General features: G+C 42.1%; 1 protein-coding gene across 3 annotated transcripts in view; it reads right to left on the bottom strand.

Annotated features, from left to right (window-relative positions):
* LOC127426321 (calcium/calmodulin-dependent protein kinase type 1-like) overlaps nucleotides 1-18,884 on the bottom strand; it is a 128,392-nt gene extending 109,508 nt beyond the window's left edge. Inside the window, exons 1-2 of one of the 3 annotated variants that reach the window (XM_051673066.1) lie at nucleotides 8,492-8,555; nucleotides 8,285-8,391 (exon numbers count right to left, since the gene is read on the bottom strand). In XM_051673066.1, coding sequence (XP_051529026.1) covers nucleotides 8,285-8,304 — 20 coding nt within the window. In that variant the 5' untranslated portion in view covers nucleotides 8,305-8,391; nucleotides 8,492-8,555. Of the gene's footprint in view, nucleotides 1-8,284; nucleotides 8,392-8,491; nucleotides 8,556-13,444; nucleotides 13,581-18,782 lie in introns of those variants that run through there. The other 2 variants (XM_051673068.1, XM_051673067.1) reach the window with 2 other exon arrangements.
* Between the last annotated feature and the right edge of the window lie 68 nt (nucleotides 18,885-18,952).

Here is an 18,952-nt window from a genome sequence, read left to right as displayed (position 1 = left end):
AATTATATTGATCATGACAGCAGTTATTCATCAAATGATGGAGAGGAGCATAATAACCTTGCATATATCTAAAAGTGTTTTTCTGCATTTTAGAGAGCCAATTCAGGTGTCTGGTGGAGCGATGTTGTACAGTCCCAGTAAAATATGGCAGATTATGGTAGTCTGCTGCATCCTCCACACAACCTACTGAACCAGCTTGCAAGATCAGGAATTGCGGCATGCAAATTGCATCCAGCCCAATTGTTTTGGGGGGTGTTGGTGTCATTACCTTATTTGCACAACTGTTTTAATAAATCAGGTGCACATACAGTGAGTGCAAATAACCACCTTATTAATGGCCACGATTAATTCTTAGTGAATTCCCACCACAGACCTTTAAGTGTGTGTGAACTAGTAAATCACCATCCTTTCACAGTAACCTCTACACATCTGTCTGTTTTTCCTTGGGAATTTCATAGGAAGTGTACAAGAAATGGGAGTCATAGGAATTTAATGATTCCGGTTCCGAATCCTCTTAACGATTCCAATTCCTTAACAATTCCATTATCAAATGGTATTATCTTTTTCGGATTTTGGAAATGTACGGGTTCGGGAATACTTTTATTGGTTGGATTAAGTTACTTTATAGGCACCTGGTAGCGGCGGTACAAACGAATGGATTAATTTCTGAATATTTTACTCTGGATAGTGGCACCCGGCAGGGTTGCCCTCTTTCCCCATTATTGTACTGTCTTGCCCTGAAACCATTAGCAGCCACGATAAGAAAGGAGGATGATTTTAAATGGGTAGTGACGGGAGGTGTGGTGCATAAACTTTTGCTTTACGCAGATTATATTTTATTATTCGTCTCCGACCCTACTATATCTATACCTTGCCTCCACAGAATTATTAATTCCTTTTCTAAGTTCTCGAGATACAGAGTTAATTGGTCTAAATCCGAAGCTTTGGCTCTGACAGCGTACTGCCCAGTAATGGCTTTCCAACCGGATGCCTTCCAGTGGCCCAAACAGGACATTAAGTATTTGGGCATTCTATTCCCAGCAAATTTGTCTGATTTAGTTAGAGTTAATTCTGACCCCTTAATTAAAAGGTTTTCGAGCGATGTGGGCAGGTGGTCTTCATTACATTTATCTGTGATTGGGAAGGTTAATGTTATTAAAATGAATTGTATTCCAAAATGTAACTACTTGTTACAATCTCTCCCTGGAGATGTCCCCCTCTCTTATTTCAAGCAATTTGAGAGTATAGCGAAGTCCTTCATTTGGAATGGTATACGTCTCAGATTTCATTTGAATAAATTACATAGGCCGATTGACAATGGTGGGCTAGGCATACCCAAGATTTATTTTTATTATTATGCATTCGGTCTCAGACATTTGGCTCATTGGTCGCTTCCACCCGAGAGAGCCCCTCCCTGGTTTTGTATTGAACAGGAAGTTCTTGCCCGTATTTCGCCATTGCAAAGCCTATCTATTAAACTAACCAGAGAAGTTACAGCCCTTTATCTTGCATTTGCACTTGGTATGGACAAGGGTTAGGGTTTAGGGTTAGGTTAAATATTGATTCTGTGTATATATGTTTTGCTTTTCTTGGTTTAATGTATGAATCAATAAAATGTTCATCACAAACAATTCCATTACCAATTCTTACTTTTGAGGAAGAAATATTTGGAAGTAAAAAAATGCCATTTTTATTGCATTTACTGTCCTTTGCATAAAAATAAAATGGAATCAGTTCCGAATAAGAATTGGTTCTCGATTCCCAACTCTAAAGTGACAACTACAAACTTACAATGTCTGAAATCTGTCCACCCTGTTTCATTCAGCTCATTTCAATGAGACATCTGGGTGTAAATTGAGCTGTCAGACAGCTGCAGGTCCCAAAAGAATGTGCAACACCTGCATAGCCACAAGTGTATCTCTGGCAATCTTCATCAGACAGAATGTCTTTTTATAACATGTTTTAGGTTCCCTATCTGTCACTCACTTGACATTGTGTCGATGTAGTGACACTAGGGGTTACTCTTGGGAGCCCCAAACACCTCTGCTTTTTTGAAAAAAGGCCAATGGGAATTGGCGAGTGGAATTTGCATGCCACTCCCCCGGACATACGGGTATAAAAGGAGCTGGTATGCAACCACTCATTCAGATTTTCTCTTCGGAGCCGAGCGGTTGTGTTCAGTGCACTGAATTAAATTCCCTCCAAAGACGCACCTCAAAACTGCTGGATTTATGGCGTATTTCAGCGGCTTCTCCCCCTCTGCACCTGTGGAGTGCAGAGAACGAAAAAAGAGAGTATATTCTAAAAGAGTATATTTTCATTCACAAAAAGAGTGGCACACACGGAATATCTTTTTAAAGATGCCTTTCCGTTTGTGTGTTATTCCTGGTTGCGGTCGTTATCTCAGGGCGAGTTCGACCTCTTGTTCGGAGCCCAGGAAGACGATGAGTTATCGAGTGCAGGACGCAGAGGCTTCGGCTGGGCTTCCTCCTTCGGGAATGGTCACCCAGTCTCAGGCCGACGCAGAAATGACGGACATGCTTTCCCGGGCGGCCGCGAGCGTCAGGCTAGAGTGGAACCCTCCAATCTCCCCTGAACCTTCGTGGCTTGACGATTGGTTCCTGGGCTCGAGGCGCCGCCCACAGCCATGCCCCACCCCGGTTCCTTTCCTTCCAGAAGTTCATGAGGAGGTAACAAGATCGTGGGAGGCACCTTTTACTGCCCGGTCCCGGTCTTTCAGCTCCCCCACTCTCACTACCCTCGATGGTGGAGCGACCAGGGGGTATTCGGTGATCCCCCAGGTGGATAAGGTGCACTTGTGTCCGCAGAGAGCCGCCACCTGGCGCAGGCACCCGAGGCTCCCGTCCAGGGCCTGTAGGTTTACATCGTCCCTGATGACTAGGGCCTACGGTGCCGCTGGACAAGCCACCTCCGCCCTGCACGCCATGGCTCTCCTGCAAGTACACCAAGCCAAGGCGCTAAAAGAGCTGCACGAGGGTAGTTCTGACCCGGGATTGATGCAGGAACTGTGCTCGGCGACTGACCTCGCTCTCCGGGCGACGAAGGTCATGGCGCGGACTCTCGGGCAGGCGATGTCCACCCTGGTGATCCAGGAGCACCACCTTTGGCTCAACTTGGTTGAGATGCGAGAGGCTGACAAGGCACATTCCTTGATGCCCCCATCTCCCAGGTTGGCCTGTTCGGAGACACCGTCGAGGACTTTGCCCAGCAGTTCTCAGCGGTGAAGAAGTAGACGGAGGTCATACAACACATCCTGCCCGGCGCGGCTCAAGACCCCGCACCCCGTCTGCTCGTCACCAAGCGCGTCCTCCTGCAGCAAAAACACCGGCTCCGCCGCAGCCCGCCCCCGTGGCCCGGCCCTGGCGTGGAGCCCAACACAGGAAGCAGATGCCACCCGTCTCACGGCCGGCCGCTAAGAACCCGAGGAAGGCTTCGAAGCACCCCTGAGACAGGCGACCCAGGGGCGAGGAGACCTGCTTCTCTGGAGCTGGTGAACAGACCACTCCATCCCCCGGTGGAGGGCCGGGAGAAGAATCCTTCATTTCATTTTTTGCCGCATGCCCAAGAGGCTGCGGTACCCAAAAGTTCGACAAAAGAGTGGTTTTCAAGTTTCCTGGGTCACATGTCCTGTGCACACGGCCGTTGTCACGACCACCATCCACCGTCCCATTTTTGCAGGTATGGCACTCCAGCGGCGGACCCCCCGCCCCTGTGCGTCCCAGCTGTGGCACAAACTCGTGACCCTTCTGCGCAAGGGCGTGATAGAGCCTGTCCCTCCAGCCGAGATGAAGAAAGGGTTCTACAGCCCTTACTTCATCGTACCAAAGACAGGCGGTGGGTTGCGACCAATCCTGGACCTGCAAGTACTGAACCGGGCTTTGCACAGACTCCCATTCAAGATGCTGATGCAAAAACGCATTCTAGCGAGCGTCCGGCATCAAGATTAGTCTGCGTTTAGGATGCGTACTTCCACGTCTCGGTCTTACCTCGACACAGACCCTTCCTGCGGTTTGCCTTCGAAGGCCAGGCGTACCAGTACAAGGTCCTCCCCTTCGGCCGGTCCCTGTCCCCTCGCATCTTCACGAAGGTCGCAGAGGCAGCCCTTGCCCCGCTAAGGGAAGTGGGCATCCGCATCCTCAACTATCTCGATGACTGGCTAATCCTAGCTCACTCTCGAGAGTTGCTGTGTGCACACAGGGACCTCGTGCTCCGGCACCTCAGCCGACTGGGGCTTCGGGTCAACTGGAAAAAGAGCAAGCTCTCCCTGGTTCAGAGTATCTCTTTTCTCGGTTTGGAGTTGGACTCAGTCTCGATGACAGCGCACCTCACGAATGAGCACGCAGAGTCGGTGCTTAACTGTCTGAAGGCATTCAGACGGAGGACAGCGGTTCCACTGAAACTTTTCCAGAGGCTCCTGGGGCATATGACATCCTCAGCGGTGGCCACACCGCTAGGGTTGATGCATATCAGACCGCTTCAGCACTGGCTTCAGACTCGAGTCCCGAGATGGGCATGGCGCCACAGGACATCATGCTGATCTGTCGCCGCCTCTTCAGTCTTTGGACCAACCTTGCATTTCAATGGGCAGGGGTTCCCCTGGACTGGTCCACGGCTGCGTTGGCACATCAACTGCCTCGAGTTGTTGGCAGTACTGCTCGCCCTGCGGAGGTTCCTGCCGTTGATCCAGGGCAAGCACGTGTTGGTCCGGACGGACAACACAGCGATGGTAGCGTACATCAAACGTCAAGGCGGTCTACGCTCTCGTTGCATGTCACAATTCGCCCGCCGTCTCCTTATCTGGAGTCAGCAGCGCCTTAAGTCGCTACGAGCCACTCACATCCCGGGCGACCTCAACACCGCAGCGGACACGCTGTCACGCTGTCACGACAGGTTACCCTCAGGGGAGAGTGGAGACTTCACCCCCAGGTGGTCCATCTGATTTGGAGTCGATTCGGTCGAGCACAGGTAGACCTGTTTGCTTCCCGGGAATCCTCCCGCTGCCCGCTTTGGTATGCCCTGACCGAGGCACCCCTCAGTATAGATGCGCTGGCACACAGCTGGCCCCCTGGACTACGCAAATACACGTTTCCCCCAGTGAGCCTACTTGCACAGACCCTGTGCAAGGTCAGGGAGGACGAGGAGCAGATCATCCTAGTAGCACCCTACTGGCCCACCCAGACGTGGTTCTCGGATTTCATGCTCCTCACGACAGCCCCCCTTGGCGAATTCCCCTGAGGAAGGACCTTCTTTCTCAGGGACGGGGCACCATCTGGCATACGCAACCAGACCTCTGGAATCTCCAAGTCTGGCCCTTGGACGGAACGCGGAAGACCTAAGTGGCCTACCACCCGCGGTGGTAGACACGATCACTCAGGCTAGGGCTCCCTCTACGAGGCGCATGTATGCCTCGAAGTGGCGTCTGATCGCTAAGTGGTGTTCTTCCCGACGCGAAGACCCCCAGAGATGCGCAGTCGGATCAGTGCTTTCCTTCCTGCAGGAGAGGCTGGAGGGATGGCTGTCCCCCTCCACCTTGAAGGTGTATGTAGCTGCTATTTCGGCTCATCACGATGCAGTAGATGGTAAGTACTTGGGGAAGCATGACTTGATCATCAGGTTCCTGAGAGGCGCTAGGAGGTTGAATCCATCCAGACCGTGCCTCGTCCCCTTGTGGGACCTCTCTGTAGTCCTTCGGGGTCTATGTGGAGCTCCCTTTGAGCCCTTGGAGTCAGCTGAGCTTAAGGCACTCTCTTTGAAGACTTCCCTCCTGACTGCGCTCACTTCCATCAAGAGGGTAGGGGACCTGCAGGCGTTCTCTGTCAGCGAATCGTGCCTGTAGTTCGGTCCGGGTTACTCTCAAGTGATCCTGAGACCCTGACCGGGCTATGTACTGAGGTAGGTGCTCCATATGTGCTGGTTCCCCGAAGGCAACCCCATGTGATATCTTCCACAAAATAATTTCCCTGTCGGTAAACTGCGTCTTCCTTGGGCAGAGGAAGCTCATCTGCCCCCGGTCGCCATGCTTTGTAGAAACTCCTCCCCCTTCAGGTAGGACCTACCATGGAACCTCTCCACATGACATACTTCCGACAAGACTCGGTAAGACCATGTGACGTATTCCACTCAAAATACCCCACCCCCCTTTTTGAGCGGGGTGTGGTCTCTGCGGTGTCTTCCCCTTGGGAGGAACACTTATGGGTCCCAGTCGGTTAAAAAATTCCACTCTTTTTGGGGAGAAAAAAGAGGAAAAGAGGCCTTGGCTGGGCTAGCCTGTCCCTATTGTTGGGCAGTCGACTTGTTCCTGTAGGACCATTCGATGCTCATCAGAGTGTTGGGGGAGGTTACATGACAGCCTGGTGCGCTGGCTACGAGGCACACAGTGGTCTGCCCATCACGCACCGCCAGTTCATGTAACACAGTTCAGATAGGTATAGGGATGTATAGGGACCCCTAGTGTCACTACATCGACACAACGTCGAGTGAGTGACAGATACGGAACGTCATGGTTACTTTCGTAACCTCCGTTCCCTGATGGAGGGAACGAGACGTTGTGTCCCTCTTGCCAAAACGCTGAATTACCCGCTGACCTGGTCTCGGCTCCTCAGCACAAAACCTGAATGAGTGGTTGCATACCAGCTCCTTTTATACCCGTAAATCCGGGGGAGTGACATGTAAATTCCACTCGCCAATTCCCGTTGGCCTGTTTTCAAAAAAGCAGAGGTGTTTGGGGCTCCCAAGAGTGACCCCTAGTGTCACTACATCAACACAACGTCTCGTTCCCTCCATCAGGGAACGGAGGTTATGAAAGTAACCATGACATTATAGGTTCATCCAAGAACAAGTATATGAGTTTAAAATTGAAAATAGTAGAATTGGTTCTATGCAGACAGATACTGTACAATTGTTTGCATTTAGCCAAATAAGCATGGTGAATGTCTAATTAATTATTAAGTTTAACAAATCTCACCACTACCCATCAGAGTCAAGGGCAGAGCATGTCTAGTGTTTGACTATATGGGTTGGCTGAGGCTGATGCTGATACCAATATCTAGGGAGCAGGCTGCTCAATATAATGCTGATATATATCCAGTGCCTATAGAAAGTCATTATACATTGTCAAAATCCTTATCATTTGTCACACTACACCCTGGAAATTTAAATAAATTCAATCTGTGGAAAGGCACAGGTTAGGAGAAGGGTACAAACATATTTCAAAGGCTTTAGAGTACCGTTCAAAGCATTATTAAGATGTGGAAAGTGCATGTCACCACCAAAAACAGGATGACCGTGCCAGAAGAATATTGATCAGGGAAGCTATTAAGAGGCCAAAGGCAACTTTTAAGGATTAAAAGAAGCCCTTATGGCTGAGATTGATTGGTTATGCATGTGAAAATAGGGCTGGGCGATATGGCAAAAAAATGTAATCTCGATTTTTATCAAACTTATAGATGATTCACGTTTCGATTTTTTCAGCTTTTAAATGTATACCAACATGATTCAAACTGTATGTTCTTTATTAGAATGCAAGGCAATATGGTTAGAGAAATCCAAGTTCTTTTCATTATAGTAAACAAAGGTGTGCAAGAAAAATTTACAAATGCACCAAATACGCCACAGGGGGGAGTTGTCAACAGAGTGTAAATGTAAAATAAATTAAAATCTAATAAACCCAGATGTTCAGAAATAAAATAATAAGAAAACTGCAAAATAATTCTTAGCCAGTGTAGGTATTAATTTTATCTAAACCAAGTCTATCTAGAAAGTTATCTAGAAATAAATATCTATAAATTATCAAGTTTATCTAGAAAGTACTCACTGAATATCAAACAATTTGTGTGTCTATTCATAAACCCCTGCAGATAGAGACGCGCCCTCTAGAGGTTCACGCCGAGCAGCGCAGCAATATGAAATAATTTATCATTACAATTCAACTAGCAAAGTTTGTCAAAATGATCGCTTGCCAAATGTTGGCTATAGATGCAGTACACATGAAACACGTCACAGAACAAAGTAATAATTAGCGATCTATCTGAATCATCGTGTTAAAAGGAGCAGCGGATGTTTTATTCTCCCACCTAAACAAGGGTGCTGCCATTATCAATCTTGAATGTGGACCACTTCCAGTATAAGCCACTTCCAGCTATTTCAACTATACAAAAATACTACATAATGCTGCTTTATATTAAGGCTGGCAATAAATGTTGACATATTATTATCATTAATTAAGATTTTCATAAACTCGTTTATTGAGCGTATATATTTTTACCATTTATCGCATTTTGCCATTGTTCAATCACACACTGTTGCACTGGCAGAATGAATGAAATCAGGTGCTCTGCGCCATCTGACACGCCTCCACAAACTTTACACAACCTGCAGAGAGAAGAAAGATGCCAGGCAAATGCTGCTTCAACTTTCTTTGCACCAAAACTGCATCTTGTTTCATCTTGACAAAATAGTAAACGCATTTTACCCTCCGTTCTTGTCAGAGAGCATTCTCTTTTTCTTAGCGGTGCATTGTGAACAGATATGCAGATCTCGCATTCAGCATGTCTTATGAAACATCACCTTGGAAAATAAAGAAAGGCATCATCGGAGGTTATGCAGGTATATATGAATGGAGGTTTACATGGAGACGAGACAAGAAAGACTGCATCGTCACAATCTCAGTAAATAAAGAAGTAGATTTTATTACCATCTCTTCAATACAACAACACACAGCAACAAGTGAATGATTTACTTACTCTTTTACTATAAATGCTGACGTTAGAAAATTATCCGACATTGGCACATAATTCTGCTGTACATCCTGTGGTTGTGTTACAGTTTATAAGCCCATATCACTAAATTCTGGTATTATAACCTTCTAGTTATTTACACTCTGGTCAATGCCAGCGGAACTCTGTCATATTCGCTGGAAATGCAGCCGCTGCTTACTTCCACGTTGCAAAATAAAGTGGTTAGCCTCTTCGTGATTTGAAATGAAGCACCCATAACTGTCACATAACTAACACTTTTCAATGGGTAAAAAGAAAAGGAAGGAGACCATTCATCAACATGCACATGCCGAGGTCAGTTATGGTCTTAAGCTGGTGTATACCTGTATGATGGACGAAGATGAGCTACAATCACACTGTATACAATCATACTGAGAATATTACCGCTGTCTTTTATACCAGTCTCCGTGTTGTTAACCTGTCACGTTCATTTGGAGCGCGCCACACACGTGCAGCTGATCAGATCAGGAGCGGCATTAAGACAAATGCTGTAAATTCTTTTTCTCTTCCATATTCAGCCTTTGGTGGATTTACAGCGTATCTAACTATAGCGTTTGCAATATTTTTTGCAAAATCTCGATTAAAATTATTTTATTTTTTTGATCGTGTCAAAATGCAAATTCGAATTAATCAGAAAAATTGTGAAAACCCACCCAGCCCTATGTGAAAACAATCTCCCAAGCTTAACACAAAGCTGGCCTGTATGGCAGGGTGGCAAGAAAGAAGCCTCTTCTGAAAATGTGCCACACTAAGTCTCATTGAAGGATTCTGATGCCATGTGGTCTGATGCCAAATTGAACTTTTTGGACTGAACTCTAAGTGTTATATTTGGAGAAAACCAAACACAGCACATCACACATACCAAACCTATAGTGAAGCATGGTGGTGGCAACATTATGTTGTGGAGGTGTTTCTCTTCAGCGGGGACTGGGCAATTGGTCAGGATTGAAGGGAAAATGGATGCTGCCAGTACATCCAAATTGTTGAGGAAAATCTGTGGCCCCGACAACTGAAGATGGCAGGTGGTTCAACTTTCAGCACGACAATGACCCTAAACACACCGCCAAATCCAACACAGAGGCTTAAAGATAGGAAAGTCTAAGTCCTTGAGTGGCCAAGTCAGAGCCCTGACCTAAATCCAAAAGAAAACCTGTGGATGGACTTGAAGAGAGCAGTCCATCGCTGCTCACCCCGCAATTTGGATAAACTCGAACAATTCTGCAAGGAAGAATGGGAAAATATTCCCCAATCTAGGTGCGCAAAGCTAGTAGAGACATATCTAAACAGACAGATGGCTGTCATTAACGCAAAAGGTAGCTCTACAAAGAATTAAATCCAGGGGTATGATAACTTTTCAACCCCTGTTATTATACTTTTTCAACTTTAATATATTTTTGGAACTGTAATATATTATATAACTGTCTGTTTTTTTTGTTTTTTTTTGTTACTTGAATGTTGTAAGGCACAATTTGTAAATAAAGCTGGAAAAAAATGTTTTGATTTCAGGCTGTAAGACAAAAAAGTGACTATTCCAAAGAGGTATGATGATTTTCCACAGGCACTGTACATAATACAAATTAATAATAGTAAATGGACTGTACAAAATGAAATAAAAATAAACAAATAGTTTTAAAAGAAATGGTTTATAATTCATCAACAAGTTTGTCGGATATTAAACTGACACAAGGGGAAACTACCTCTTCTGTTAACCAGCCAAGCGGACATGTTGACTATGATTTATCAAATACAATTTCTCCAAAAGTGTAGTCCCACTTACCTGTTCAATACCTCAGTGTTTCCAACAAAACAAAATGTTTTGAATTCTTTTTTGTGCCACTATTTATCAAATGTTAAATTTTAGCATTGTTTTATTTTTTATTTTTTTTAGTGAAACAGTCCCTGTGAGATAACTGAATGAATGAGTCAATGGATCTTCAGTGGTAAAATTGCATAATCACTCTTTACCATAAGAGGTGCTGGGAATGTTAAATATGTGTTCATAATCCACCTCACATATACATTATGCTGGATTGATACACTGTAAGATGTCTAGAATAGTAAAAGGAGAAATATTGCATGGCTAGAATGTGTGATTTTTTTTTTATACTTTAAAAACAGTGTTGCCATTCAATTTTCAATGGCACAATTCACAAGCCATCAATCTGTTTAAAATGTTCAAAGTGTTATTTTTCCTTCCACACAGCTGTAGGAATATTCTAAGATCAATACAAAAATACCATTTATGCAGCTTTTCACATTCGATCACTCTTGAAGTCTGAAATCTAATCACTTTTAGGTTAGCCCACAAATTGTTCTCTGTTGTGTAGGGGAATACTGTGTCTATTTTTAAAGAGTGCAGAGGCATTTCTTAATGCTTAGAGTTACCACAGTCAATCCCCCCACTGTTTGTCTCTTGTAGACAACAATCACAGGGTTTCTCATTCTAAAATATCCAGTTTAAAGGGATAGTTCACTCAAAAATGAAAATTCTGTTATCATTCACTCACCCTCATGTTGTTCCAAACCCGTATTACGTATGCAATTTAATTGTATTGAAAAACTGCCGCTAATATTCTGCCTAACATCTGCTTCTGCGTTCCATGGAAGAAAGAAATTTGGGTTTGGGACCCTCAACAAGAGGGTGAGTAAATTATGCCAGAGTTGTCATTTTTGCATGAACTATACTTTTTGCAACAGCCTGTCTCTGAACCCAGAGAGATGCTGTGTGCTTTGCCAAGCACTGCTGCCTAATGTCAACCTGCACAGACCATAATGGTCTACTGTGTTGCATTTGGCTGTCTATTCTACCTAAAACACAACTGGAGGTCTATTGTATTCTTTTTATATGATTACTGATAATGTTTCCATGGGAACCCAGTGATCTCTGGTGTGTCTAGATCCAAATGGCAAGCTTACAGAGCAGCTGTGGGGGGATTTTAGGTGGTTTAGGTGGACAGTTTGTGTAAACACTCTAAACTGTTTCAATATTTGCATTTGGGGAGTACTTTGCCATTGGTATAAGTTTGTGTTCTTGTACATTTCCTCTTTTTTAAAAAAAAAAAGAAGTTGTGAATGAGGTGGCAACACTTTCCAAAGTCACAGCGAGACTTTTAACATGTTAACAACATCTGAATATTTAAAGTCATATGAAATAAAAGCAGACCCTATTTACTTTTTCATACAAATTTCTGGTCTTGTATAATTCATCAGTGCACATTATAAAAAAATAAAAATAAAAAATGAATCAAATACATTTATTTGATTTCATCAAATGTAATAACTTTCTCCACCTTGAAAACTACTTCCCTTTTTGACTTCTCTCATGTAAGCTGTGTGGGCTATTGGTTAGTATTAATATTAATTAAATGTTGTTTCATGTTGACTTCCAAGTTTGCTGCTATCAAAGTTTAATTGTAATAATGTCATAGCCGAACCTGGATCATTTTAAAGTGTTTTAGTGGATGGAGCAGTTAATGTGGACAAGCTGTTTGGACCATTATAGAGTGCAGGCTTTATGGTTTTGTTGGTGTTATATCAGACTATTAAACTAGACCACAGAAGTTGGAGTATATGAACATTCTTGCTGTCATAGCATAACAAAATTGACTCAATAAAAATGTATTTCTCAAAGTACAGTGCTGCAATGCCGCAATAACTGAAATCAGAATTGGTTCATAAATGCTACAATCACACTTCCATTTGCCTTAACATTATACAAATGGAATCTTTTCCTGTGCAACACTTTCTGGGCCTATTGAAACTTCAGATTAGCTACCAACATTTCCCTTTCCATTGTAATGGACTACAAACCGCTGTCCATAAAAACCAATAAACTCTGCAATCAGTCATAAATGTAGTGATAGCAGTTGCACCATAGACTTCTATTGTAAAGTGGATTTCTGATGTTTTTACAAACACAAGTCAAATTTATGTAGACATTATTTTCTGTGGTAATCGACAGCATGCCACAGATACTGTCATCAGAACTTGTATTTAACCCATAATATTCCTTTAAATGCTGGAAATCTTTCTTAAGATTGGGATATTTCTTTAAAACTTCTGCAATCCAGACAGTTTGGCAAGCTCAAGACAGCTATTAACAGCCAAGAAAGAGTGCAGGAAAGTAGATGAGATGCCCGGGCTGACATCTAACATGAACACATGCAGAGGACGGGGAAGACACTATGTGCCATCTATGGACAAAACCCATTTTCAGTTTGAAAAACACCAGAGCATCTCACATCCAGGAGCTAGTCTAAATTTGATCCATTGCTCCCAATGCAAGCAAAATATAACATACATCAAAGATCCAAAGGCATCCCAAATCTCAGGCAAGATGTTTTAAGAGCTGTATACATAGGCACTTTATATCATCATTTCAAAGGCCTGTTAGGTATTTGCATAACTGTGCATGCAGGTCCAGCAGTAGAAGGGGTTTCAGTTCATCATTTGTTGGAGTGGAACCACATGGAGGTCAGGAAATAGAGTAGAAGATCTCTAAACTAACCTCACATACAAAGGAGAATGAAAAGGCAAGCTTGAGGGATTGAAAACAGACACATCCATACACAACGCTACCATCTACTGTATATCATCATGCAGCATTCAAAACAGATTGAGTTCATCACACAAAAGATGGAGATACTCACTGGTTTCCCATGGCTGCTCAGAAAAGGACAGAAGAGATACAGAGTGACAGCTAAACCTTCGGCAGGTTGGACTTTTAACAGCGTCACACTAAAAACAATACATTTTTGTAAAGTTTGTCATGGCCGTTGTTAACCACAAATTGTGCTTCCTCTTTTAAGGTGAACTTTTAACCACAACACAACTCACTCAGGAAGTAGAGAGTTTGTATTCATAATAATAACCATTTGCAGCAAGTCTTTTCTCACCCTAAAATGGCTCCACTACAGGTTTTGCAAAAACAGGCTACATGACTGACTGTCATGCAGTTCCAAAACTAACAATGATCATCACAACTAAATCAGCAGGGTGATCTCATTCAACTTGTAGGTATTCATACGTAAAGTTAGGCCTATGTTTTTTAATGACTGGATAGACACTGAAATATACAATATCAACGTATTGGCAGCAATTAAAATGTAAATGCTTTACATACATACAACTTTAGAGACTTAATCTTTACAAAAAAATCTTTAGGAAGACTCGCCTGAACAAATTTTCTGATGTAACACTACCGTGTTTCACTCATTTACTGAGCTGTGTACAGTATGTGAGCTGTCAGCCTTACACAATGTTTTCGACCAAATCAGAACAGAACAGAATAAAATCATATGGTCAAATTAGGTAAATATGTTAACTTTGTTCATTTTAATTAATTGTATACATTATAAATACAATAAAATCAATCTATGAACTCCATGAATTAAATATTCCATGAACCTTAAAGGGTTTTTAAATATTTGTATATCTCTAAAGTTGTTCATATGTAAAAGAATAGTTTATGGTCATTACATTGATATTGTACATATCAGTCAGCGTCTATCCAAATGTACAAAATTGTATGTGTGGAAGAATCACACTTGACATATGAATACCTACAAATACTAATGAGTTCACACTGAAATCAGAAATTGAGCCACATATGCCAGCTAGCATTTTTTTCATATACAGTAGAGCATGCATTGTAAGCTACTTTTTCAGTGATCACTTAAGCATGAGCGTAGATGCTTACAAAAACACAAATGCCCTATGGCTGCTTGTGACAATTACCCCATCAAGTGCATCCTCCACATGCTGTTTGTAGACAGTTCAAAGTTCAGATCTTAATAACAGTATTGTTATGGCTTTTACGGATACTGTTTACTGATAAAATGCTGTATTTGGTTAAATTGTTATAGCTCTGAAAATTATCTGCATGCTGATTCTAATGGCTTTTATTCAAGCCTACGACAGCACAGTCAACATGGTTCAAGAGGGAAGTGAATGCCACGGGAAAGCACAAGGAAGTTCAGTCACCGCTTTGTTGCTGTTTTAGTACACTTATAATTCAGCATTAACTGCAATGTTATTTTCTTCTGCAGCTGAGCAGAAAATTGCACAAACAGCTGTGAAAACCAGATCATAAACAAATGAGAAAGAGAGAAAGCATGCTACTTATAACCAGCCCTAACATTGCCGTGTCTGTCCACACATCACTGTCACGTTCTGACTGTCAGAACAGCTCACAACGGCTGATAACAGCTTGATCTATTCCAGTCCACCAGCTTAACTGCCTGTTACTAACAATATTCCATGATGACCAAATTTATTAAATGCTAAAACTGGCAGCCTGTCTCATGCCTAACAAATGTTGCAGCAAAAACAAACATCTGATGTGTACTAAAGAATGACATTGTCTGCATGTAAAAGCATTAGCATGTAAAAAGAGAGTAGGAAACAGCACAAGATTGAAATAAATAAATGCTGATTGACTTAAATAGAAAAGAGCACACGCACACATTTGTTCCACATTCCACTCAACTGGCTGGTTGAAAAAGAAACAGATGCTATGTAGAGATAAGAAAACATTAAAGAGACCACAACATTGACCATTTTCCATATTCTCTCAGACCCATAGTATTAAACAGGCTGTTTTTGTTCTGCTTCTGTGCCTTTAAGATTTTTTTATGTAAACAATTTTTCGTATGTGAAATGACATAAAGTGCTTCTGTGCACTTTTAGGTTGCCTACACACTAGAATTGATGTTGCATCAGAGAACACTGTCCATTGATTTTAATAGGGATATTGCTTGCATTACAAGGAAATGGAGGGAAAACGCAAGGGTTTTAACTTTTGCTGGAATGCACTCCGATGTAGGCATCTGTCAACCAATGAGAATTTCAGATAGGTGGGTTCAGTTGCGCTTTTGGAAATCCAGTAGAACGCAACAGTGCCCGCCCACTTTTTCAGCCATCTGGGTTCCGGAAGTATTTTTCCCATTAATTTCTTCCAAAGATTTTTCATAAAATCTTCAGTTAAAGGGTTGTAAACCATGAACCAAACCAACCAGCTCCGAGGTGAATCGCAACATTACAGACTTTGTTTTAAGGCAAAAAAGAATTTGGAAATTGGATAAAAAGACAAAGGTTCAAGTCTGTGTCTTTCATGAAGGTGCGTACTACAATCCCATGAAGCACTGTGAATTATGTAATCGAATACAAAAATAAGGAAATATATAAAACTATTGATTTTAGGTTGTTGATTATAAGCATACAAACAATATTGTTTACGTTTATTGCTAAATATTCTGATATACACTAATATATAAGTAGTTTGAAGGTGCAGGGAAACTGACTCGTTTGCATCATTTAAAGTGCGTCATGGGAGTGGGCGGTCGCTTCCAGGCTAATTTCGTGGACTTTGTTGGCCACAGTTCTCTGATTGGTGAAGCTTTCTCTGCTGGACCATGGGCAATGTAGTTGTTCAACAGGAATTCTGCTATTGAAAACACTTTTTAAACAATAAAGTTGAAATAAGGCAGATGGGTGGCTTCAGTGGAAGCATAAACCATAGGTCTGTCTCTAAAGGTTTATAAGTTAGTGTTGAAAATCAATTAGTCTATTGAAGAAATTAGATTTTTACTTCTGGAAACAGACTGTTGCGCTCTATTTGGTGTACACCCTCAAGACTAATCTTAAGCATTTCTATTCGTCAAATGCTCCGTCAAAGCTTTCTTTAGCGTGTAGGTGCTTTACTCGCAAGCTGTGAGTTCGCTGTCGAATCCAATACAATTGAAAAATGTTCCATTCTTCAAAAAAGCCATCATTACCTTGAGACAGGTTCTCAAAACAATTCATGCTAAAATGTGCCACTCAAACTGTTAAGATCAGGCTGAAATGATCAGGGATTTCGTTAAAAAGAAACCTGAGCAGCTTGTTTTTAATGTTGGGAATCTTCACAAGGATATGCAGAGTGGCTGGTGCTACACACAGACAGGACAGCACAATGTTTGGCCGTTTTTCCCTATTTTACACTTATCTAGGGCTGGGTGATAAAACGATCTCGATATTTATCACGATAAAAAATCTACGATATCGATGATAAGCGTTTGAATATTTTTCAATATTTTGTCCATGTTCTACATCTAGATGTTCAAGTATGTGTCACTAAAAACACAAGCAGCCAGCTTTCTCAGACTACATGAAGTTGCTAATGTTAGCTGCCTTACTAATGATTAGGCTACACGCCGGTCACCGCGGTCGATTGATTCCATCCGGACTGCAAGACATCATGATGATGATCGCCCTCTCATCATCTCTAGTGAGCAGCGCGACAAAACAACAGTGCTATGTACACCAGCTGTGATCTTTCTGCGCTGTATTCTTGAATATTTTTCTCTAGCACTGAACACGCTTAATGTATGCCCTGTCCCGCTCCGCACGTTATCTCTTTTCCCCGCACGTGAGTTGACATGAGGCACTGCATAATTTAACGTGGTACCAAATTGCCTTTAGACCATAATGTTTTTTCCTTCTAAATTTAGCTTTATTAATCAGCATGTTATGAGCCTTTAATAATAAACAAATGGATTTCTGTTCTAATTTTGTTAAAATTAATCAGATGTCATCATCTCTGGCATGGATGACAAGGAAAGACAATAAAATTACTAGTTGGTAGCCTAGTCTTTCTCACTTTATTGAAAATATAAAAATGGTCCATTCAAACTTTTAAATTTTCAAAATGTTTTCGCAGGGGATACCCAAGAACTCCCCTGCAGTATCATTCCTCAGTCACAAGGGCTTCTATGCCCCCATACTTGGGTATTTGAATGTAAAGAAATATAAAAAATATATATATAATTTGAAATGTAAAAATATTCAAACAAATACTGGACTGCTTACATTATGCTTCATAATGAACAGATGATCTTTTAACATTCAAATCCAACTGCACTCGATTGATAAACTCTATAAAATATTGTCATATTTTGGTAGAAGATCCCTCAGACCCCGCTGCTTTGGCTGTCTCTGGGCTCACATTGCAGTTTAGTAGAGACTATTTTGACTGTTTATGATTTTTTTTCAAATGTATTTTCTTCTGCCAACTTGGATATTAAAAAAAAAAACAATTGCAATATGCAAATATGAATGTATATTGTGAAAAATATCGATATCGAACAATATGAAAAAGAATATCGTGATAATATTTTTGGCCATATCGCCCAGCCCTTATCTTATCATAAGATTGCCTGGTATTTAGGAAAAATAGTTGCTATCCTGCTTTCTCCTTGTTACCTAAACGTCACTAGGCTGGCCAAGTTTCTGAACAAATGTGGGTGGTTATGTGTCACTGTATTTATCTATCTGATGTCAAAAAGTTGCAGAAGTTCAGAAAGAAGTTAATTTTTACAGCCTAGTTTCAACAAATTGTCTTTTTTTATTGAGGAGGAAGTTTTGAGCTCTGAATGATTCATATCCGTCATCTAATCTCCCCCTTTCAAGATTCTATCAACCCATCAGCTGTCAAAGTTTCAGTGCATCCTAACCTCTATGTCCCTAACAGACTTTTAAGTGGTAAACCACATCCACCCTCTTCTGACTGACACGAGATTTCCCTCGCCCACTACATCTGCAGCGCTCGCGCAAAATCTCATCCGAACAGCACGCGCAAATGTTCTTCATAACCCATCATAAAGTCCTCTGGGATTCCCACTAATAATACAGACAACCAGCTCTAATACAAATTAAGACAGACTGTAATCTCTTAATCTGAGGGACAAGGCTACAGTTGCGAAGTGCATACTCAGTATTCAGAAATAAAAAGTTAGGTTCCTAAGTATCGGTAGATTATTCTGTAAATTGTGCATGTATATGAATCATACATTACAGGACATTCATATATAATGCAAACATTATAGGCTATTGCAAGCTTATAATCGCTTCGTTACCTGCGAACGACAGCAATTATATGCTCACGTACGCCTGCCATCCACATTTTCGTTTAAAAAAAAGTTAAAGTTAATATGCGGTGGATGTTCATACCTGTGTGTCAGAGAGGTGCAGAGGCGCGTCTCTTGTGCTGTCTTTCTAATATGAACGTAGCGCTCGCACTAACCTCCGTCGCTGCGATCTGCAGCCTGGTTCCTCTGGCGGAACCAGCCCCCCCTTACGTCACTACGCCTCTAAAGCTCTCCGCCAATCAGATACAAAAG

This window comes from Myxocyprinus asiaticus, chromosome 35 (genome assembly GCF_019703515.2).
Source record: "Myxocyprinus asiaticus isolate MX2 ecotype Aquarium Trade chromosome 35, UBuf_Myxa_2, whole genome shotgun sequence".
NCBI classification, from domain to species: domain Eukaryota; kingdom Metazoa; phylum Chordata; class Actinopteri; order Cypriniformes; family Catostomidae; genus Myxocyprinus; species Myxocyprinus asiaticus.
The sequence above is the reverse complement of the archived record's forward strand: the minus strand, read 5'-3'. Positions and strand labels throughout refer to the sequence as shown.